Below are 24,346 nucleotides of genomic sequence, written 5' to 3' on the forward strand. Positions count from 1 at the left end.
TAAATGAACAAGTCAAAAAGTTAATAGTTTAGGTGCCTTATTTCATTAATTTTGCAACTTCAGCTGACTTTTTTTTCAATTACCTTTAATTTTTTTAGACCTCTGCCATGTTTAAATTGAGAAACTATAAAATATTGTTGTTTTCAAACAAGTGTAATGTCTCCTAAGTTGGCCTTTAGAACTCACTGAGCCTATTGTAGTTCTTACCCCTCAATTCCCTTTTATATAAAAAAGGGCCAGTTACCTTGCAATAGACCTCAAACAGGTATGTTGATTATCCTCCCCTATTGTTCAATATTGCGAATAGTATGTGATGTCAAGGGACAAGAGTCAGTTAAGTTTGAGAGTTAGAGGGTCCTTGAGAACTGTTTGAAGAGTCCACCGCAAAAAAAGAGGGGCCAACTAGGCTTATTTGTATGTATTTATTTTTTTAACAGCCACTTTCATGATAAAAGGGCAAGAAGAAAACATGTTGATACTTTGTAGAAAAATATCTGCTGAGCAGATGCTTCAACACTGTAGAAAAGAACTAATTCCAGCAAGGGCTACAACAGCATTTTCAATCAGTGGCAGTAATGTGCCAGGAATGTAAAACAGGGAACTGATGATAATCCAGTTTATGAATCATAAAATCCATATGGAATACAAATATTTGAAAACACTATTAGGAAATCCTACTCCTTTTCTGAAGTCAGATTTAGAATATGTGCACATCACAGCAATTTAAAGGATAACATGGTGTACTGTGCATTAAGTTCCACTACATGGATAAAATCTACTATCCAAAGAAAATCTAAGTTCAAATATGCTTCTTGTTGATTATTCAGAAAAATCTCTGTTAATACAAAGACTCTAATTTCAAGCACTTCCTTTTAAATGCTAATACTATCCTTTGATTTTCAGTCCTCCTTGGGGAAAATATAAATCAGTCATATATGCCTATTTTGCCTATGTCAGGGCATAACATAATTTGAGTTCAGGAATAGTCACCACAGAACAATCCCGAATGAGGGAGCCAAATACCACTAATTATAGCTATACAAGTCAACATAAGGGACTGTCCTGTGAAACATGTTTTTTCCTGAGAAGAGAAAAATATTATTTGTTAGGCACAGATAATGGGTATGGTGCTGCATATGACAAAATAAAACAGTTACGTTTTCAGAAGAAGAAATTGTATTTATAAATGGAAAAAGAAAACACTTAAATAATATTCTGCCCACAGAATTACTTTCTATGTTTGTACAGTGCCTAGCACAATCAAGTACTGAGCCACATCTTTATGGACCAGTCCCTTTATCCTTGTTGAATGCCACCATGTTAACTTTCCTCCCATCTATGATAACAGAATATAGGCAATCGTTTTACATTCTAATGCTTATCTAGTAAAAAGCTAGCATGGGCTGACACAGAGAGTTTTTGTTAGCAATTCTATCACCCTGTATCCTGAAGATGAACTACTATAAAGTAAGTAAATCTCCAGTTTTGGAAGTGGGAGATCTCATTCCAATTCTGGGCCTCCTGCTAACACTGCAAAGTGTTGCAGCCATAGTACTACTCCATATAATCATGATTTAGAAATAAATTCTAGTGTAAATGTCACGAAAACAATTATTTTTTGAGGACGAAAAAAATTCTAAAACGTTGTTTTTTAAATAAAAGCACTTCACTTGTTTTCTTTTTGAAACTTTTCTTAAGTATAACCTACATTCCACAATAGTATCTTTATTCCTCTGCCTTTAACAATTTGGGGTATTCCCAAAGATATGGAAAATTTACAGCAACAGCATTAGAAAGATTGTGCCAGTATACAGATAAGACTATTTTAATAGTGCTCCTCCTGGTGGTAAAAATAAGATGCTAAAGTTAACTCCCATTGAAATAATTTTGTCTACGGGTTACCTAAAGATTTTTTCCTTCTCAACTAAGTTACTTAGAATGTATGCTCTTTGGGGCAGGGGCTGTCTTTTTGTTCAGTGTTTGTACAGTGCCTAGCACAACGGGGTGCTGCTTCTTGATGGGTCTTTTGACATTATTGCAATACATATATATAGAACATAGATAAATTAACTACATTGTTCATTAAGGAATGTACATTCTGTCTGAGCCCAAAGTAGCCAAATTCACTATCCCCTCTTTTACAGTATGAGTGTGGATGTTTATTCTGATAAATGTTGGAAACAAGATTTTCCTTTAGTATCCAGATTAGCCTCTGCAGTTAAGGCAAGGAGAAAAATTGTTTGGCTTATTAATTTGCCTGAGCAATAATAATGGCAATACCTAATATTTGAACCTCTAAACCTACTATAACTGGAAACAGTCTAGTCAGTGTAAAACATTCATATATACATATACATATATTAATCATATTTATTATGACAGTGCCTAAGAACCAACGAAAAATGGGGCCCCTCTGTGCAAGACTATATAAATACAGAGTAACAGATTGTCCCTGCCCTGAAGAGCTTACAGTCTAAGCAGACAAGATAGACACAGGGTGGGGGAAGGAGTATAACTCACATGCAGAGGGAACAATGTGATGGCAGCAAATGTCATCTTGGTTCTAAAGTATATTTATTTGACGGATTTAGTTAGGAGTTGATAAGCTAAACGGAAAGAAAAATGAATGGAGATGAGACACTGAAGGGAAGGGGAAGTGAAGGGAATAGGGTAGAGAGGAGGTTAAGAGGTCCAGGTGTGGAGTGACGCACTGGTGAACAGATTGTGAGGGAAGGAGAGAGTTGGAAAAAACAGCCAATCAGCTCATAGCAGAGAAAATCCTGTCAAAACCATAGGAAGTTCCCTGAACGTCCAAAGGGCCCCAGCTTTGGCTGCTTCTGCAGCTGCTCTTACTGGATGAAGGATCTGTTTTGAACTTTGTTTAAAACTTTATTTTAACATCTTTAATTTAAAAAAATGACTATGATGGAACAACTGGGTAACATCAGCAATAAGCCTGGCAAAAGGAAATAAAGTCATTCATTTCCATGTCACCAGTTCAAATGGGAAATAGTGACTGAAAGTCATTACCATCTTACAGTTGTTCAGAGGTTTACTGGGTGGTTGCTACCTAATACCTAGCACAGCATTAAAGCCCCACTAGCACTAATTGTCAGTCTCTGAAGAGACTTAGGCCTGGTCTACACTGGGGGTGGGGGTGTCAATCTAAGATATGCAACTTCAGCTATGATAGTAGTGTAGCTGAAGTCGACGTATCTTAGATTGACTTAGAATCACTTACTTTGTGTCCTCGCGGTGCGGGATCGACGGCTGCCGCTCCCCCATTGACTCCGCTTCCGCCTCTCGCCATGGTGGAGCTCCGGAGTCGACGGCAGAGCGATCGGGGATCGATTTATCGCGTCTACACTAGACGCGATAAATCGATCTCTGATAGATCAATCACTACCCGCCAAACCAGCGGGTAGTGTAGACATACCCTAAGGATTGAATGACCAAGATGATTTAACAACCATTTTGGCCTGAAAAGTGTTTTCTCCAGGTCAGAGTTGATACAGGGTTCTCCAGGACAGTGGTATGAAACATCTACTGCTGCTACCCATAGTGTTTAAAAAAAACTGTTTTGTGGATTAAACCAGGTCATCAGTTTCCAGGGTTGTCATTCCAGCAGTTTTCACGGATATTAGAGATGTAAGTAATAGCTTAGTAGACCTAAGGGGCTCTGAATAAGCCACTTAAATCTACCGGATGTGTTTATAAAGTTATATCAATACAAGTTTACACAACAGATGGAAATAATTTCTGAGTATTGGTTACAATCTATAATTAACTCTTAATGAACATTTCAGGGGAACTTTGGCTCTACTATTTAAAAATATTACGCGACAAAATATTAATTAAAACAAATATGACAAATTTAAAATAGCAAGGATAATAGGCATCAAGGATGACGCTTCATCCTCAGACCATTCCAAATGTAATCGACTCTTAAGTTTGTACTTGGTTGTATTTGGGGTATATCGGAAATATATATGAGAGAAAGATATCTAACTTATTCTGGCATGATATAGAACTGTCAGTTGTAGAAACTGGGTTTAACTGCAGACTTTTTCAATACCCTATGGCACTTCATGGCTGTCATTTTGGATCCTCACCTCTCTACCAAAGCATAGATAAGGATTTTATAACTAAAAAAAAGCTTTTAAGCATGAAAGGTGGCCACAGGGACCTGCTTATCAGGACAGACAACCCAAAGTTACAACAATGAAAAGCACGTGCAAGACTTCACAAACTACACAGTTGCAGGAAAGATATTACAAGGCTCTGTAAGTTCTTGCAAAATGTTAAAACATTTTCAAAGAGGAGGTGATCTTGCATACTGTATGAGTTACAACATTAAGTATGATTGACTTTAAGAACTATAGAATTAATTAGAGCTTCCCTTTTTACAAATTTTGTAAACAGATAACAGAAAGTCAAGGGATTAAGATTGCTATTGACGTGTAGAAATGCAATAAAACAAACAGTTTGCCTTTAAAATGCCTTAACTACACTTTGTATATTAAAATAAAAAACACTAGATGGCACCAAAGACAGCTAACTAGACTTCAGTACATTAAGTGAAAATTTACATGCTGACAAAATTTAATATCCTATAAAATAATTTCATTTACTATTAACACCTCATCATCACCTTGGAAAAATGTGGTTGTAGACTCAGCTATCTTTTGGAAAAAGCACTGTAGCAGCATCATAAACACATAATATACTTTGGATAAGTATAAGGATCTGAAAAAGTTCCATAACATCTATAAAGCCTGATTCAGCAGAGCACTTAACCATGTGCTTAATTTTAAGCACAGGCTTAAGTCTACTCCTATTCAACAAACCATGTAAGCACTTAAATTTAAGCATGTGGTCAAGTCTCATTGACTTCAGTGGACTTATACACAGTCAAGAGAGGAAATTACCTTGTGGTAATTGAAGGTTCTTCCAGATGTGTGGTCCCTATATGTAGTCCACACTGTGAGTGTGTGAATGCCCTCCATGCGCCTGGAGTCGGAGAATACTTGCAAGTTGTGTCTGTTGGTCCACGTGTGTGCCCTTGCCTTCTTCATGCTTCCAACTGAAGGCATAAAGGGACAGAGCTGACCGACCACCTCTCCAGTTCCTTCTCTATCCCAAATCCAGTAAAGAGCTGAAGCAGAGGGGAAGGAGGGCGGGTAGTGGAATACACACAGAGACCAAGCAAGAACCTCCAGTTACCACAAGGTAAGTAACTTCCTCTTGTTTGAGTGCTGGTACTATGTGTATTTCACTGTTGGTGACTGAGAAGCAGTACTCAAGTAGGAGCAGGGTGTGAGGATGCAGATTGCAGAACTGTTTGGAGAACCATTGTCCCACAGGATGCGTCAGCAGATGAATTCTGCACTAGAGCAGAATGTCTCATGAACATGTGGCTGGAACTCCACTTAGCGGCTCTACTAATGTCCAGTGAAGGTACTTCCTGAAGCCATAGACTCTTGCAAAATGAGCTCTCTCCCTAGGAGGGGGAAGATGATATAATAACTGGCAACAAAGCAGGATACAAACCAAGATCCACCTAGAGATCTTCTGGGAGGACACAGCTTGACCGTGGACTCATTCTGTTATAGTGAAAAACAAACAATCTAGGTGATTTTTAATTGGTTTTGTCTTTTGCAGGTAAAAGGAGAGAGCGCACTGCATACGGAGAGAGTGAAGTCTCTTCTTCTGATGCATGCAGTTTCAGAAAAAATACAGGTAAGTGGATTGATTGCTTTATGAGAAATGCTGAAACTACTTTGTAGTTGTAGAGACTTTGTTCTTATGGAATTTGATGTATAGCAGATCTGCCATTAGTGCTCCCAGCTCACCCACCCTTTTGGCTTAAGTGATGGCCATAAAGAATGCAACTTTCATTGATAATGGAACATGTAGCTAATGGTTCAAAGGGAGGCTTAGTGAGTGCCAAAAGTACAAGATTTAAGTCCCAATGATCAGTAGTTTCCTTACTGGTAGGAACATTCTGATTAGGCCTTTTAAGAATCTGCTAGTAAATGGGTGAGTAAAAACTGAATCACCATCTGATGCTGGATGGTATGCACTGATTGCTGCCAAGTGGACTTATATAGAACAGAGGGAAAGCCCAGCTGTTGAGAGAAAAAAAAAAAAAACAGTCCAAAATGAGGGTAGTATCTGCTGACTCAGGAGATACATGTTTTTGCTGTGCCCAGATGAAACAACACTTCCATTTTGCTGAGTAGCATTTTCTACTGAGTCGGCTCTGCTATTATTAAGGCTGGTTTGTATGGCTTCAGAAATGTTCTAATGTTGATGATGCCCAATCCAAAAAACAGGCCATGAGATGAAACACTTCCGGTTTGGGATGCTTGATGCTTTTCTCCTGGGTATTTTCTAGGCTGGAGTTTCCTCGCCTCACGCGTACAGCTAGCCGTGACATGTGCCTTCCAAATAGCACTGGTGGTCATTGCTGACCAAGAAGAAAAGGGGGTAGGAGACAAAGTTTTTGAAGGCTGGAGACCTGGGCACAGTCCAATACCCATAACGGTGAATGGGGGGGGGGTACCACAAGGCGGGGGAATCTATCTAATTGGAAAACTCTGCTGAAAGGTAACTATAAAGAACTATATACAAAAGGCACTAAGGCAAACTTTGATTTCTCTAACCTGTAAATATTTCAAAGGAAAGCTCCAGATACTGGAGGTTCTGACCCAGGCCATGCAATGGCAAAAAGGAAATGGAGAGGCAGTTGGTTCACTCCAGCCCTTTATGCCTTGAAAGGCAAAGACACAAGTGCAGGCTAACAGACACTGCTTGCAAGAAACCTCCAAGTCTAGGAGCATGAAGCGCATGTGCACACCCACAGTGGAATACACGTAGGAACCAGCACTCAAAGAACAACATATATATTATTCACAATCTCTATGCAATTTTTAACTCCATGTGCACGTGGCCTTGATTATATACTTACAGCAATGACCATCTCTCCAAACTTAACACTAGATATAAACTACCCCATATATCAAACTGACCCATGACATACTTCATGTCCTAAACATGTCCACAGATGGTTGCATTTCAGTGGTGGATGATGTGATCTTTATTAGAGCTGTCAATTAATCTCAGTTAACTGAAGTGATCAACTCAAAACAAATTAACTCGATTAAAAAAATTAATCACAATTAATCACAGTTTTAATTGCACTGTTAAACAATAAAAATACCAATTTAAATGTATTATAAATATTTTTGATATTTTTCTACATTTTCAAATATATTGATTTCAATTACAACACAAAAGACAAAGTGTACGGTGCTCACTTTATATTATTATTTTTTATTACAAATATTTGCACTGTAAAAAAGATAAACAAAAGAAACAGTATTTTTCAATTTATCTTATACAAGTACTTAGTGCAATCTATGTATCATGAATGTGCAACTAACAAATGTAAAAAGCAACAGAGAGTCCTGTGGCACCTTTAAGATTAACAGATGTATTGGAGCATAAGCTTTCGTGGGTGAATGCCCACTTCGTCGGATGCATGCATAAGCTTTCGTGGGCGTTCACCCACGAAAGCTTATGCTCCAATACATCTGTTAGTCTTAAAAGTGCCACAGGACTCTGTTGCTTTTTACAGATCCAGACTAACACGGCTACCCCTCTGATACCTAACAAATGTAGAATTTTTTTACATAACCGCACTCAAAAGCAAAACAATGTAAAACTTTAGAGCCTACAAGTCCACTCAGTCCTACTTCTTGTTCATCCAATTGCTAAGACAAACAAGTGTGTTTACATTTACAGGAAGTAATGCTGCCTGCTTCTTATTTACCATGTCACCTGAAAGTGAGAACAGGCATTCACATGGTACTGTTGCAGCCGGCATTGCAAGGTATTTATGTGCCAGATATGCTAAACATCAGTATCCAGGAGCGCCGCCAGCTTTTCTGCTGCCCTAGGCAGTGGAAGGACCCGCCCCGAAATACCGCCCCCCACAGAGGCGGCAGAAGGTCCCGCCGCCAAAATACCGCTGCGGTTGCCACCCCTCAAATTGTAGTGCCCTAGGCAACCATCTAGGTTGCCTAATGGGTTATGCCGGCCCAGTCAGTATCCAAAAATATTTAAATAAATGGTATTTTATTATTGTTTAACAGTGCAATTAAAACTGTGATTATCATGATTTTTTTAAATCTCACAATTAATCGTGATTAATTTTTTGAATCGTTTGACAGCCCTAATCTTTATATATTCCTTACCTACCTCACAGGAGTGGTAGTGAGGCTTAATTAGTTTGCATAATAAAATGTTATGAAAATCAGATGAAAGATGAAAGCATTATTATGTATCTACCATGCAAAGTTGAACTATATTATTCCTCTTTTCCAGCAGTCTATATTCATTTTTCAATGTATGTGGTAAATATAAAAACTCCCAGCACATAATCAATATTGCCTTGCTGTGCATATTAAGTGCTATAAAAATGCATTATTCACTAAAAGACACACGGCAATTTACTTTTACTTTAAAAAATAATGCCATAAAAAAGGAATAATTACAGCAATTATTTGCAAAATTTCAAATTCTGACACCATTTTCTAAGCACTAATATAACAGCAACAAAAGGAAATTTAATTATAAGGATTAATTAGCATAAAGGGAGGCATACTGTATTGGTAAGGCAATGGCTGCCTGTTATGAGTCAGTTACAAAAGTAAAATTAGTTTGAATTAGTCCTCTAAAATAGTTTAAACATTCTTCAAATAACGGAGACATTTAAATGTAACAGAAAACATATTCTAAGAGTTGATTATTAGTTCATTTCTTTAAAGATCCTTTGAAATAAATATTTAGACATGTTTTTTGTGAGCTGCCAGGCAACGAATTACTTTACATTCCCATAATACAGCTGCCCGACCTCAGAATCAAATTCACATCACACTTCAAAAAATGCATAAGAGAAGAGATTGGTCATGTTTAGTAATGCTTAAACTAACATTTAAACTTTGATATTGCGATTAACCTTCTGTAAAGTACGCAGCTTGCAATTTTTGCTTAATTAAAAAAATCTGTACAATTACCTCAGCACCTATCAAAACATGTCAGTTTGTCAGAATGCATTCCCATCACACAAGCAGTTCCTGTAACATGCACAAAATCAATTCACAGTACACTATTTCCAATCATATTCTGTAATTCAAACAAGACAAGAAAAGCTAGTTGTTAATAACAGCCATCCAGGCTACAGGTGTGCAGTGTCAGGTTTTTGAAAAGCATATATATCAAAATATTTACTACAAATTGTGTCCCCATCACAAGATGCTTACAGCAGGTGGACAAGATGTGACTCTTCCACACCTGAGGAAAACAGAATGGTACAGGTTCTGAAAATGAAGACTGTACTTGTGCAATCTTTGTACTTAATCCATTTAGTTCTAAAAAATCCCTTTTACTTATATACATGAAATGTATACAGAGAAAAAGCATATACAAAATGTGTACTACTATACCTATAGCTGTGTTTCTACACTGAGGACATGAATTAAAGTTCAAATTTCTTGATGTTATAGCAAAAGATACCATGTCATGCCACAAACTGGTTATTTTAGTCAATTATGTTATTCATACAGTACCACAGATGTACACAGCACTGCTGAAAGGAAAAATACACCACACAAATGGAATCCACCTGCTCCAAGAGCTTTGGAGTTACTATATGACATGTTATCTTCCCTATATTATTGTGCAATGTTCAATGCACTAGTTGGTTGTCACTCTCCAACCTAAGGATGGCTGCAGTTCAGTGGGACTGTTACATCTGTAATCGGACTATGCACATGTATATAAACTGTATGTAGAGATCATTAAATGCAGGCACCTTCGCATATTAAATTATTTAGGGCTACGTTTTCACTCGGACTACATGCTCACACAGGGCATTAAGGAATAGTAAGAAACCCATGTATTCCTGCACAGGTTACCTGGACCTTGGGTCTGGATATGCAGGGATAAGTGAGCCACTTACCTCTCCCTGCCCAGAGCAGGTGACCATGGAAGAGAAGAAACACTGACTGTGCCTTCCCCCCGAATGCACCTGCCAGAATAGCTATATCCACACAAGGGGTGTCATAATACGCTGCTGGTATCTATCTTCTTCCCGCCCTCAGAGTAAGGGTCAAACAGGAAGGGAGCTGAGCCTTCAACTGAGTCCGCCCCTTGTTCAGCACTGTGCCTTCTAGCCCTTCTCAATCTAGCCCTTAACAATTTAGAACATGAAGCGAAGATGATCTTTTCCAATCAGAAGTGCAAAAAGAATGTAGGAAGATAGCATATAATTACCAAACTTGGAATTGGTCCTGGACATTAGGGTTAACTCTGTACTCTTATGAAAAGTGTACTGTAATCTTTAATGACTACAAGTGGGCAAGACCTTGGTTTCACCTCCCACATGAAAGCTGGAGTTTCTTATGATGATTGACTGCATATAAGATGCAATGGCAACACAAGGGAAATCGACATCAAGAATGAGTGATTATTAAAACTAGTCCAGAACAAGATATTTTATACAACGTGATAAAATGAAAAGTCACTACTACAAACCTGTGGTTGAAAATGAAACTTTGTTTAAAATTTAGTTGGATTAATTTAAATGTTTATTCATGATAAGGATTCTAGCTGCACTGGTAACTTTTCTTTCGCACTACAGCACTTTTTTTCAATACTCAAGCTATTTATTATTAAGTTCAGTTTTTTGAGCAGCATAGAGAAAATCAGAGTACATGCAGGTCCTATTAGCAATAAATATACTTGTAAGTACCAAACATAATTCATTAGCAATTTCAACAAAAATAACCATCAGATATTCATTATAGCAAATCACAGACCTAATAGCCAAGTACCATTTTTCTTTTATTTTCCAAACCATATAATCATAAAAAAATGTAGGGTAAAAAAAAAAAAAAAAAAAAGCACACCACTAAAGGCCTGTGATAGAGCCTTCAGAACCTTGAAAGACCTCTGAGCAGAGTAACTGTTTTCCTTCACCCAGTTATCACTCCACACAGATGCTTCAGATGTTGGGTGGGGCTGTCCCAGGACATGGATAGAGTGGGGGAGAACACCCAATACTTTATATTAGCCAGAAACTGTTTCCTAGAGAAATGGCCCACTTAACTATAGAGAAAGAGCCCTGGGGAGTGAAGTTGGCCGTAGAAGCACTACAATATTACATTTTCGGAAACCCCTGCCTCTCGATAACTGATTACCGACCTCTACACTGGCTAAATTCCATAAGGGACACCGACTCTCGGATTATGAGATGGTATTTAGCCTTACAGTCAGAGGCATCTGCCTTTCAAGTGGCAGACAGGCGGGGAGCCAAACACCAGAATGCAGTTTTATTTTCCTGGGATGGGAGGAGAGGAGTACAAAAACAACTGTGGGCCCAGGAAGCCTCACCCCACTCCAGTTGGAAGGGCTTAAAAGGAGGCACTGCAGCACATCCAGGCAGCTAGCAGAAGGGAATGGACCTTTGCTCACCGCTATAGGGGGACTACAACAGAGCATGCATTACCAGGAGGGGACCCGCAGCACGAAACAGGGACTCTCACCCACAGAGGCCTGCAAGCCAGTCTGCAAGGGGCACCTACGAGCTTCAATACACCTCGAGGAGAGGTAGGAAGGGACCCAGAAGAGGGTGTTGGCCGCATGGCAGGTGCTGAATGCTGTCCCTACAGCACTCAAGAGGGTCCCTGGGTCAGAACCTGGTGGAGTAGGCAGGCCAGGTCCCCCTAACTTTCCCTGCTCCTCCTGCTGCAGGCTCTAACAACTAGGCAAGCCTGTTGCCACAGACTAACCACTAGACAGAAGACCTGCCTGTCAGCATAGCCCCATTTAGATTTGCTTTTTGTAATTAAAATTCAGAATCCACAACCACTAACTAACTAGCACAAGACATTTTGTAGAAAATGCTGGCTATTCTCTATTTTGCAAGGGCCAGTGGCGGCTTGTTCTCTGTCCCCAGGCGAGGCAGTGACAAGGCATAAAATATCTCCTTACTCCCCTCCACTCACTAACTATATTTGAGGGAGCATAGCCTCCACGCAGCTGTTACTCTCTCACCCATGAAAGTGGGCAGGGAGTGAGTGGAGCTTTGTTTTCACTCCTACCTCAACAACCCAGATAGCAGAGCTGAGCTGCCACACTGGGGAAGTAACTGCACCAAATATAGGGCTGGCACAGATTACTTAGTCCCTGACTGATAGTCTGTTTCCCAATCTACTGCTGAGATGGTGCAACTACCTGCTACTCCTTGTTCTGGGTTTGTGACAAAGACCCAACTTAGACCAAAATATTTGAGTTTGAGAGCTCAGGAGGTGGTAAGTAGGAAGAAAAACATGCCAACAAAGGTGTTTTTTAAAGGTCTGCGACAAATTCATCTTTTTAAGGATCATTTAATGAACTGAAATTCTACTCCAGCATATAGTTATTTGTGGACCACTTGTAAGAATCTGAATTAAAATCAGTTCAGCGGCCTGCCAATAAAGTCTCCTCTCCTATAAATTAAGTAGCAAACAACAAAACTGCATATGAAGTCACAAAATTCCATATCAGGGTGTGTTTCTTGACATAGGAAGGCTAATTCCATTCTTCCCAGCTTGTTTTATAACTGACTAGACAAATACTATCCAAAATTAACCAATTTTAAAAACACTTACTCTCAGTCAGTGTTAAGACATTGTTACAACACATACATATCCTGTAAACATAGAACATATCTTATGCCAGATCCAAAGCAAACATTCTACATTATTTGACTGGAATGTATCATTATATGCACATCATCATCCTAAAATCCAGAGTACCTAACAAAGCTTCTTTAGTTCAAGTTGTGAAATGCTATACATTACCAAAATGTATGCTTTTCAATTTGTTCAGAACTGTGAGGTTCATATTAGTATTCAAGCCACCAACTTTTTTACTCAGCCTTGCTCCTGTATGACCTTGGTTCTTCCAATGACATGTGGCAATGCGTTTGTTTGAAACACACAGAATTAATGTCTTTTTCTATTGTATATGGTTATCTCCTTGTCTACATTTCACAGGCCTGCACTAAAATAAATAATTTGGAGAGAGTAATAAAATGAAGGAAGAATGATTTACTCTTAGGACCACAAAACAAACAACATAAATCCTATTTACCTCCTAATCTGCTTCCCTAACAGACCTGCAAGAAAAATCATGGGCATAATGTGAAAATAGTAACATCAACCAACACAATTCACAAATCACTAATTCTCTATTTTAGATAACTGTTTTCTATAACTGACTTCAGGGAAAGCTGTGGGATACTCCTAACTTTTGAAAATCAGAATACTTATTCGGGTGCCTAAATTTGGATTTATAAGCCTAATTTGAATATCTCGACTCATTTTTGAAAACATTAGCCTGGACATTTTCATTTACTGTAGTGTACCATAGTTAAAGTAGAAATGGCATCTTTATTCTAAAAAGAGCTCATATCACTACAACTAGGTAAAGCTGGATTGGGAACAGGCTGATGCTGCAGTAGTCACAGGAGCATTACTCAACATGAATAAAGGTGAAAGCTCAAACCTTGCATGCTGAAGAACAGTTAAGAGGATTCAAAACATATATACATACACTACACACACACATATATCTATCTCTCTCTCTATATATATATATATATATATGTATGTGTCTGTTGAAAAAATTACAAAAAAATACTTAATACACAAAATACTTAAAAAAAAAAAACACACCGAGTTTTCTTCCTCCTCTTCCAGCTCCCTTTGTTGTTCCTCATGCCTCTTTGCCTTGATCTCCATAGCTTCTGTGATCAGATCTCTTAAAATTGAGACTGGTTTGGCATTCTTAATAAAAGTATGCTAGAAAACAAAACCATGAAATTATATAACAGAAATCCAACAAATACTTTTCAGCTACAACTTAATTACAAGTAACAGATGTTAAAAATAACATGTTATTCAACATCAAAGACTTTAGCGATAAATAGTCTTTCACATCAGACAGAAATTAAAATCTAGGTTCAGGAAATATATGATCCCTCTTAGCTGCTTTGCAACTAAATAAAATTTAGCTTTTTTATTTATTTGGGTTTTTTATACAGCAAGCCATGGGAAAATGTAACTATATAATACAACTGCTTTATAGTTGAGGGTGTAATTGTTGAAAGGAAATGTGGATTAGGTAGTAAATAAATAGAGTGGTGATTGTCTGACATAGAAAAATAAACTTTTTCAGATATTCAGTTACAACATTTAATTAATCTTAACAAGCTGACAACACAAATTAGTGCCCATAAGCAGAGCAGCCATTGCTGTTGCTTGCTTCAACAAACCTGTATTTTAATATGTCATGAATTATTTAATCATCTGCAATGCTGAAATGTAAAACAAGCAAAAAATCCCAACTACCTTTTAGCAGGCAGATTATTTTTTAATTCAAAACCATTTAAAATATCATTTACCCCTCTTCATCTGCATGTTGCTGTCTATTAAGCACCTGTTGTCAGAATATTCCGATTTCTCCATTAGTATTTACATGGAATTTCTCAGAGCAAGAAAACAGACCTGTAGTTCTGAGACTGGCAGAGTAAGTTATTACACCAAATGAAAAACGACAATTAAAAAAACAGCAATGAGCATTTCAGTAGTTGGCTTCTTTTTCTTGGTCTCAGCTTAAATATTGAAGCCTTTACCTTACTATTCCTTTCTATGTCCTATCATTCAAAAGATGAGCTTTACTGACGCAATCGAACATCTCTTTGTTATATTCATAATCGTAGCAAAGTAGCTGTTCAATATGTAACTACGAGCACTCCAGAGACAACACCTGGGTCTATCCTTGAAATTTAGGGCATGTCTACACTACAGTCTTGCTCCCACCAATGTAAGTGCCCTACTACACCAAAAGAATAACAACTCCACCTCCACGAGAGGCATAGGGCTTATGTCAGTGTAGTTAGGGCAACGCAATGTCCCTGTAGACACTGCCTTACTTACATCAGCTGTTGGCTGTCATTCTTGTCAATTTCACAGCTCTGTACTGAAGCTCCCTGATGTGAACCCCACATCCAGCTCACAGCTTAGGCTGTCACCCTGGGACAGGTGGGGGGCTCCAGCTAAAGCCCGGCTGTCCCCCAGGCTCCTGGCTCCCCACTCCCAGCCAGGGTGCTGCCCTGCCTCCCCACTCGGAGCTCGGCTGCCATCCAGGCTCCTGGCTCTCCGCGCCAAGCTGGGCTGTCCCCTGGCTCCCCACTGGGATCCCTGCTGCCTCCCAGCTCCCCACTTGGATCTGGAAGCCCGGGCAGCAGCCTGGCTCGGAGTTGGGAGCCAGGAACCCGAGCATCAGTCTGGCTTGCAGCAGGGAGGCAGAAGCCCAGGCGGCAGCCTGGCTCAGAGCGGAGAGCTGGGAGCACAGGCAGCAACAAGGCTCCCAGCAGGAAGCCTGGGCAGCTGCCTGGATCAGAGCAGGGAGCCCGGGTAGCAGCCCAGCTAGGAGTGGGGAGCCCAGGCAGCAGCCCGACTGAGGGGGGAGGGGCTAAGAGCACAGGCCCTCAGTTCCAGGTAGAGGCTCCTGGCTCCAAGCAGCTGGGCTGCAGCCTGGACTTCAAGCTCCCCACTCCCAGGTTGTGGACTTGAAAAACAGCAGTAAATATAGCCCAGGCTGTACGTCGACTTTAGTCTACTTAAGTTTGTAGGGTACACATGCCCTTAGACTATTACTTTTTTCAACTATGGCCTGTTTCTTGTCTCACTCACACCAGCTTTACAATGGTGACACTCCACAGAAATACATGGTGTTAATCAATTTACAAGAATGTAAACGAGAGGGGAATAAGGCTTGATGTTTGTGACATGGCATAAAACAGTGGATTGATCAGCTGTATTCGTACGTAACTTAGGTATTCAGTGAAAATTGGTATTTCCAGAGTTCATTCTGAACTTATCAAATGCCATGGATAATATCACAATGCCTATAAAATTGTTTTTTCCTTATACGGAATGCTGATTCACCAGACTGATTAAAATCTAAAGCTCTCTTTATATACTGTCCTGCCACAACTTACCTTACAGCTTGAAGCAGTGATCATAGAAGGAATATGGAAGTACTTCATATCCTTATTTCTGAATTAGGTCATTCTTTGGCACTACATACTAATACTGTAAATGTAAGAATTTTAATCTCTTTGTAGTGGAGTCAGAAAAATAAAAATTTGATATAAAACACAGAGATTTGGTTTATCTCCATGGCAAGTGTGACAGACCCAGACCAGTGGGGTACAGGATTCTGGTAGAGGGCAAATATACTGGTCACTGGATGAGTAGTTTTCTGTTCCCTGAGTGACCAGAGCAGGGGCTGCACTAGAGTAATCAGGAACCTGCTAGAACCAGTTAAGGCATGCAGGCTAATTAGGACACCTGGAGCCAATTAAGAAGAAGCTGTTAGAATCAATTAAGGCAGGCTAATCAGGGCACCTTGGTTTTAAAAAGGAGCTCACTTCCACTTTCCTCAGATCCCACTGAGGAATACACTAGGAAACTGCACCATCTACTCAGGACATTCCCTACACTAACACAGGAACAAATCAACATACCCTTAGAGCCCCGAACGGGGTTATTCTATCTACTACCCAAGATCCACAAACCTGGAAATCCTGGACGCCCCATCATTTCGGGCATTGGCACTCTCACTGAAGGACTGTCTGGATATGTGGACTCCCTACTCAGACCCTACGCCACCAGCACTCCCAGCTATCTCCGTGACACCACTGATTTCCTGAGAAAACTACAATGCATTGGTGACCTCCCAGAAAACACCATCCTAGCCACCATGAATGTGGAGGCTCTCTACACAAACATCCCACACACAGATGGAATACAAGCTCTCAGGAACAGTATCCCTGATGATGACACAGCACAGCTTGTTGCTGAGCTCTGTGACTTTATCCTCACGCGCAATTATTTCAAATTTGGTGACAATATATATCTCCAGACCAGTGGCACCGCCATGGGCACCCGCATGGCCCCACAATATGCCAACATTTTTATGGCTGACCTGGAACAACGCTTCCTCAGCTCTCATCCGCTCACGCCCCTTCTCTACCTACGCTACATTGATGACATCTTCATCATCTGGACCCATGGGAAGGAGACCCTAGAAGAATTCCACCATGATTTCAACAGCTTCCACCCCACCATCAACCTCAGCCTGGACCAATCCACACGGGAGGTTCACTTCCTAGACACCACAGTACAAATAAGCGATGGCCAGATCACCACCCTATACCGAAAACCCACCGACCGCTATGCCTACCTTCATGCCTCCAGCTTCCACCCCGGACACACCACACAATCCATCGTCTACAGCCAAGCGCTGAGGTACAACCGCATCTGCTCCAACCCCTCAGACGGAGACCAACACCTACAAGATCTTCACCAAGCATTTTCAAAACTATGATACCCACACAAGGAAATAGAGAAACAAATCAACAGAGCCAGACGTGTACCCAGAAGTCTCCTGCTACAAGACAGGCCCAAAAAAGAAATCAACAGAACTCCACTGGCCATCACCTACAGTCCTCAGTTTAAACCTCTCCAACGCATCATCAGTGATTTACAACCCATCCTGGACAACGATCCTGCACTTTCACAGTCCTTGCTCACAGACAACCCACCAACCTTAAGCATATTCTCACCAGCAACCACGCACCGCACCATAACAACTCTAACTCAGGAATCAACCCATGCAACAAACCTCGATGCCAACTCTGCCCGCATATCTACACCAGCAACACCATCACAGGACCTAACCAGATCAGCTACAATATCACCGGCTCATTCACCTGCACATCCACCAATGTTATATATGCCATTGTGTGCCAGCAATGCCCCTCTGCTATGTACATTGGCCAAACTGGACAGTCACTATGCAAGAGGTTAAATGGACACAAGTCAGATATCAGGAATGGTAATATACAAAAACCTGTAGGAGAACACTTCAACCTCCCTGGTCACACAATAGCAGATGTAAAGGTAGCCATCTTACAGCAAAAAAAAACTTCAGGACCAGACTCCAAAGAGAAACTGCTGAGCTCCAGTTCATTTGCAAATTTGACACCATCAGATCAGGATTAAACAAAGACTGTGAATGGCTATCCAACTACAGAAGCAGTTTCTCCTCCCTTGGTGTTCACACCTCAACTGCTAGCAGAGTACCTCACCCTTCCTGATTGAACTAACCTTGTTATCTCCATACTGATTTATACCTGCCTCTGGAAATTTCCATTACTTGCATCTGAAGAAGTGAGGTTCTTACCCACGAAAGCTTATGCTCCCAATACTTCTGTTAGTCTTAAAGGTGCCACAGGACCCTCTGTTGCATGGTAAAGAACTGTTACATATCCCACAGTAACTGTGGTTCGTTGAATTGTTGTAGTCAGAGTGGACCTCATGTAGGTGTGTTTGTGGATTGGCATGCAAGCTTGGAATCTTTTGAATAGCAATGTCCTTTGGGAATGTGCATGCAACCTGTGCCACTTCAGTTTGTGGTGGGAGTGTGAGGAGCTGGGAGCAAGAGGCACAAGGAGCTGAGAGTGAGAGGGTGTGCTGCTGGAAGACTGAGGAGCACAAGCGTTAATCAGACACCAGGAGGAAGGTCCTGTGGTGAGAATAAGGAAGGTGTTTGGAGGAGGCCATGGGGAAGTAGCCCAGGGAGTTGTAGCTGTCATGCAGCTGCTACAGGAGGCACTATAGACAGCTGTAGTCCACAGGGCCCTGGGCTGGAACCCGGAACCCTCCCAATTGACCTGGACTGTGGGTTCTCCCAGAGGGGAAGGTCTCTGGGCTGTTCCCCAACCCACATGGTGAATCTCTGAGGCAAGAAAATCCGCCAATAAGCTCAGGACCCACCAAGATAGAGGAGGAACTTTGTCACACTGGTGTCAAGAGTGGGATCTTGGGGTGCACAGTGCGGCAGAAGAAAGAGGGTAATTTAAACAAAAAACAAAAACAAAACAAAAAAAAAGAGAGGGTTTATTTTTTTCACCGCAATGGATGACGTAGTGCGGGCACTGATACAAGCTACGGCGGCCCAGCAGGAGGCTACCCATGTCCAGGCAGCCGCCCAACAGGAGGCAGTGCGGCTGCAGCAAGAGACTAATCGCCTGCTGATGGACCAGGCTCCTCAAGATCGAGCTATGTTGCGGGAACTGGTAAACCAGGTAAAGTCCATTACAGAGCTGAATCACGGCCATGATGGGACGCGGCTCATACGGGCCAGCCATTGGCTGCAGAAAATGACACGGGAGGATGATGTAGAGGCATACCTTCTGGCCTTTGAGAGGACAGCTCTACGGGAGGCCTGGCCTCGAGATCAGTGGTCTGGCATCCTTGCCCCATTCCTGTGGCGGGAGGCCCAGAAGGCCTACCATGATCTTCCTGAAGAGGCTGCGGCAGACTACCCCCAGCTGAAAGCAGAGATCCTGGCCAGATCTGGGGTAACGACAGCAGTGCGGGCCCAGTGGTACCACAGTTGGAGGTACCAGGAAGACAAAACCCCACGGTCCCAATTGTATGACCTCATCCATCTCGCACAAAAGTGGTTGCAAACAGAGTCCCGGAGTCCGGAAGAGATACTAGCGGTTCTGGTCATCGACCGATACATGAGGGGACTACCACCAGACCTTCGTGCCTGGTTAAGCCAGAACAAAGTCTCCACCTATGATGAGGTTGTCGCCCTGGTAGAGAGGCGAAGGACAGCGAGGGAGCTGACCTGACCAGTTAAGGAAGAGGCACCCCGGGTTAAACTAGCAGCACCAAGCCCTAAAGTTCGGGTGACTGGGCCACCAGAAGGGCCCAGGTGAAAAAAGAGAGAGGCTGAAGGCCCATTAGAGGCCACAAAGAGTCAGAGCACTGAGGGAGAAGAGGATCGTGATGTTAGACTGCCCAAACCAAGAGACTGGGGAACACCTAGGGCTCCATACAGATGTTATGCCTGCGGGGAGTGGGGACACATAGCTGCACAGTGTCCCAATGCTGAGGAGCCTATGCAGTGGAACCTGGGGAACTGGGCAGATCCATGCTCCCTAATTCACCTTGTGGGGGTCTCACTAACCCCACATATGTATACCAGACCAGTGAAACTAAATGGGGTAGGGACCACGGCACTGGTTGATTCGGGGAGTGCTATCACGCTTATCTCAGGGAAGCTCGTGAAGCGTAGTCAGCTGCTGAAGGCTAAACGTACGGGGATAACATGTGTCCATTGGACAGTTAGTTACTACATCACCATCCCAGTAAAAATCGAGATCCAAGGGAACACTACTGAGGTAGCTGCAGGTGTAGTCCCTAAACTCCCATACCCAGTGCTCATAGGGAGGGACTTCCCAGGGTGTGGAAACTTACTCCCAGTAGGGGGATTGGAGAAAGATGGGGACCCTAAAATTGATGAGGCATCCACAGCAGACTGTCAACCCCCAATCTTCTCTGAAATATCCCCAGATTTGTTCTCCACTCCCAGACAGGGTAGAAAGACAAAAAGGGAAAGAAGGGCAGCTAAGGCCTTGGGAACCCGAATACTGACCCAAAGCCAGAGGGTCGCTCTTGTAGGTAGGCGGACCCACGCAGCTGAAAAGGTGGCCAAGCAGGAGGGAGAAGCACCTGAGTCTGACCCCCACCCTAATGCTTCTGAACCAGTAGAGGCAACAGAGAGGGCCCCTAGATCCTGGGCAGATTAGCCCCGGGAGAGGAAATTTTGGACGGGACCAGGCAGAAGACCCAAGGTATGACAACATTAGGAAGGAGGTGACTGAAATAGATGGGGTCCCCGTGGAAGGAAAAACCCAGGGACCAGGACCATACTTCATAGTGAAGAAGGATCTCTTATACCGGGTTGCACCAGTACAGGGGCAGAAGGTACAGCAGATCTTAGTACCTCAAAAACACCAGAACGCTGTATTAAGTCTTGCTCATAGTCATCTTTTTGGGAGGCATTTGGGGGTAGAGAAGACCCTGGCACGAGTCCTACGATGGTTCTTCTGGCCCGGAGTACATGAAGAAGTGCAGAGGTACTGTGCCTCCTGCCCGGAGTGTCAGCTGCACAGTCCCCGTCCCCACTTGAGGGCACCTTTAGTACCCCTTCCCATCACAGAGGTCCCCTTCAAGCGAATAGCCATGGACCTAGTGGGACCCCTGGAGAAGACGGCTCGGGGCCACCAATATATACTTGTTATTTTGGACTATGCTACTCGCTACCCAGAAGCCTCTAAAACTATAGCCAAAGAGCTGGTAGGGATCTTTGCCCGAATGGGGCTACCGAAGGAGATATTAACCGACCAAGGAACCCCATTTATGTCGAAGCTAATGAAGGACCTCTGTACACTGCTCCATATACATACCCTGAGAACTTCGGTCTACCATCCGCAGGCTGATGGGTTGGTAGAAAGGTTTAACCGAACCCTCAAGGCTATGATAAGGAAGGTGATAAGTCGGGATGGGAAGGATTGGGACACCCTACCACCCTACCTTATGTTCGCTATCCTGGAGGTACAACAGGCCTCAACTGGGTTTTCTCCCTTCGAGTTATTATATGGGTGTCACCCCCGTTGCATACTAGATATCGCCAAAGAGATCTGGGAAGAGGAACCCAATGAGGGGGAAAATATAATAGAGCATGTAATGCAGATGCGAGACCGGATAGCCCGGGTTACCCCTATTGTACAGGAATATTTGGAGAAGGCACAGGAGGCCCAGCGAACCCATTACAATCGCCAGGCAAAAGTGCGACAGTTCTAACCAGGGGATCGGGTTAGGGTGTTGGTTCCCACGGCAGAAAGCAAGCTTCTGGCCCAATGGCAGGGGCCCTATGAGGTGGTTGAACCCGTGGGGGAAGTAACCTACAAGGTGCGGCAGCCAGGATGCAGAAAACAAGAACAGATTTATCATGTTAACCTTCTGAAACCCTGGCATGCACAAGAGGCATGCACAACGGTCCAAAAAGACCTAACCCAGGAAAACAAGCCTTCCAAACAGGTGAGAGTGTTTCCTGATTTAACACCAGACCAGAAGAATGAGGTGTCTGAGATGATCTTCCGGAACCAAGATGTGTTCTCGACAAAACCGGGTCAAACAACCGAGACATATCACCACATCGTCATGAACCCTGGGGCCAGAGTAACAATGAGGCCCTATCGGGTGCCAGCGGCAAAAAGGGAGGAAATAAAAGCAGAAGTAAAAAAAATGCTGGAGTTGGGGATCATCGAAGAATCCCATAGTCAGTGCTCCAACTCAATCGTGCTGGTGCCCAAACCTGATGGCACCACAAGATTTTGCAACGACTTCTGGCGACTAAACGAAGTATCCCAGTTCGACGCGTATCCCATACCTCGCGTAGATGAGCTAGTGGACTGTCTGAGTAATGCCGGTACTTGAGTACCCTAGACGTGACAAAGGGGTACTGGCAGATTCCCCTTGCGGAAGATGCAAAGGAAAAGACTGCGTTCTCTACATCAGAGGGTCTTTTTCAATATACTGTCCTCCCCTTTGAACTACATGGGGCCTCAGCTACCTTCCAGTGCCTCATGGACCAGCTATTACGCCCGCACAACAGTTATGCTGCTGCCTACTTGGACGATGTGGTCATTCATACCCCAGACTGGGAAACCCACCTGGAGAAGGTGGAGGCAGTCCTCGATACCTTCAGGCGAGCTGGCCTTACAGCAAACCCTGCCAAGTGTGCTGTAGGGTTTACAGAGGCCAAATATCTTGGCTACGTTGTGGGAAAAGGTCTGGTAAAGCCCCAAGTGAACAAGTTAGAGGCCATCCAAAATTGGCCCCGACCAAGTCGCAAGAAACAAGTCCAGGCGTTCCTAGGTGTGGTGGGGTATTACCGACGATTTATCCCCCACTTTGCCACAAGGGCAAGCCCACTGACAGACCTAGTGAAAGCCCGTGGACCTGATCTGGTGAGATGGTCTGACGCAGCAGAGGAAGCATTCACAGACCTACGGACTGCCTTCTGCAATAACCCCGTACTGATAGCCCCTGATTTCACCAAGGAGTTTATTCTGCAGACGAATGCATCGGAAGTAGAGTTGGTGGCCGTTCTATCACAGATGGTCGGGGAGGAGGAACACCCAATTCTATACCTCAGTCGGAAACTCCTTCCAAGGGAACAAAAAGATGCAGTGGTGGAGAGAGAATGCCTCGCTGCAAAATGGGCCATGGAAACATTGCGCTACTACCTGCTCGGGCTCAGATTTGTCCTCGTGACCGACCATGCCCCTCTTCAATGGATGCAGCGGAACAAGGAGAAGAACACAAGGGTGACCAGATGGTTCTTATCCCTCCAACCTTTCCAATTCCGTGTGCAACACACAGCAGGGAGCCATCATGGCAACGCCGATGGCTTGTCACGTGTGCACTGTCTGGCGTCCCAAGCTGCCCAACCCCTTGGCGTTGAGCAGGGGGGAGGGATATGTGACAGACCCAGACCAGTGGGGTACAGGAGTCTGGTAGAGGGCAAATATACTGGTCACTGGATGAGTAGTTTTCTGTTCCCTGAGTGACCAGAGCAGGGGCTGCACTAGAGTAATCAGGAACCTGCTAGAACCAGTTAAGGCAGGAAGGCTAATTAGGATACCTGGAGCCAATTAAGAAGAAGCTGTTAAAATCAATGAAGGCAGGCTAATCAGGGCACTTGGGTTTTAAAAAGGAGCTCACTTCAGTTTGTGCTGAGAGTGTGAGGAGCTGGGAGCAAGAGGCACAAGGAGCTGAGAGTGAGGGGGTGTGCTGCTGGAGGACTGAGGAGCACAAGCGTTATCAGAGACCAGGAGGAAGGTCCTGTGGTGAGAATAAGGAAGGTGTTTGGAGGAGGCCATGGGGAAGTAGCCCAGGGAGTTGTAACTGTCATGTAGCTGTTACAGGAGGCACTATAGACAGCTGCAGTCCACAGGGCCCTGGGCTGGAACCTGAAGTAGAGGGCGGGCCCGGGTTCCCCCCAAACCTCCCAATTGACCTGGACTGTGGGTTCTCCCAGAGGGGAAGGTCTCTGGGCTGTTCCCCAACCCTCATGGTGAATCTCTGAGGCAAGAAAATCCACCAATAAGCGCAGGACTCACCAAGATAGAGGAGGAACTTTGTCACCCAAGATAATAGTCTCCTAGCGGTGAATTTATGGTTCTGAATAATTAAAGGAAAAATGAGTTTCCAAGAGAATAATTTTTGAGGCTAAGGTGGCGCTGGTAAATAATGAACCCATGTAACTTGTTGTGGCATCAGGAGTTAGCATTTTCTTGCCCATC

The 24,346-nt window shown here is 43.0% G+C and overlaps 1 protein-coding gene across 3 annotated transcripts in view; it reads right to left on the reverse strand.

The window, feature by feature from the left end:
* Nucleotides 1–24,346, reverse strand: part of STK3 (serine/threonine kinase 3) — a 280,022-nt gene that overhangs the window by 124,224 nt on the left and 131,452 nt on the right. For all 3 annotated transcript variants that reach the window (XM_034763361.1, XM_034763360.1, XM_034763362.1), the window contains exon 8: nucleotides 13,785–13,910. In XM_034763361.1, coding sequence (XP_034619252.1) covers nucleotides 13,785–13,910 — 126 coding nt within the window. The remainder of the gene's footprint in view (nucleotides 1–13,784; nucleotides 13,911–24,346) is intronic.

Source organism: Trachemys scripta, chromosome 2 (assembly GCF_013100865.1).
Source record: "Trachemys scripta elegans isolate TJP31775 chromosome 2, CAS_Tse_1.0, whole genome shotgun sequence".
In the NCBI taxonomy this organism is placed as follows: Eukaryota; Metazoa; Chordata; order Testudines; family Emydidae; genus Trachemys; species Trachemys scripta.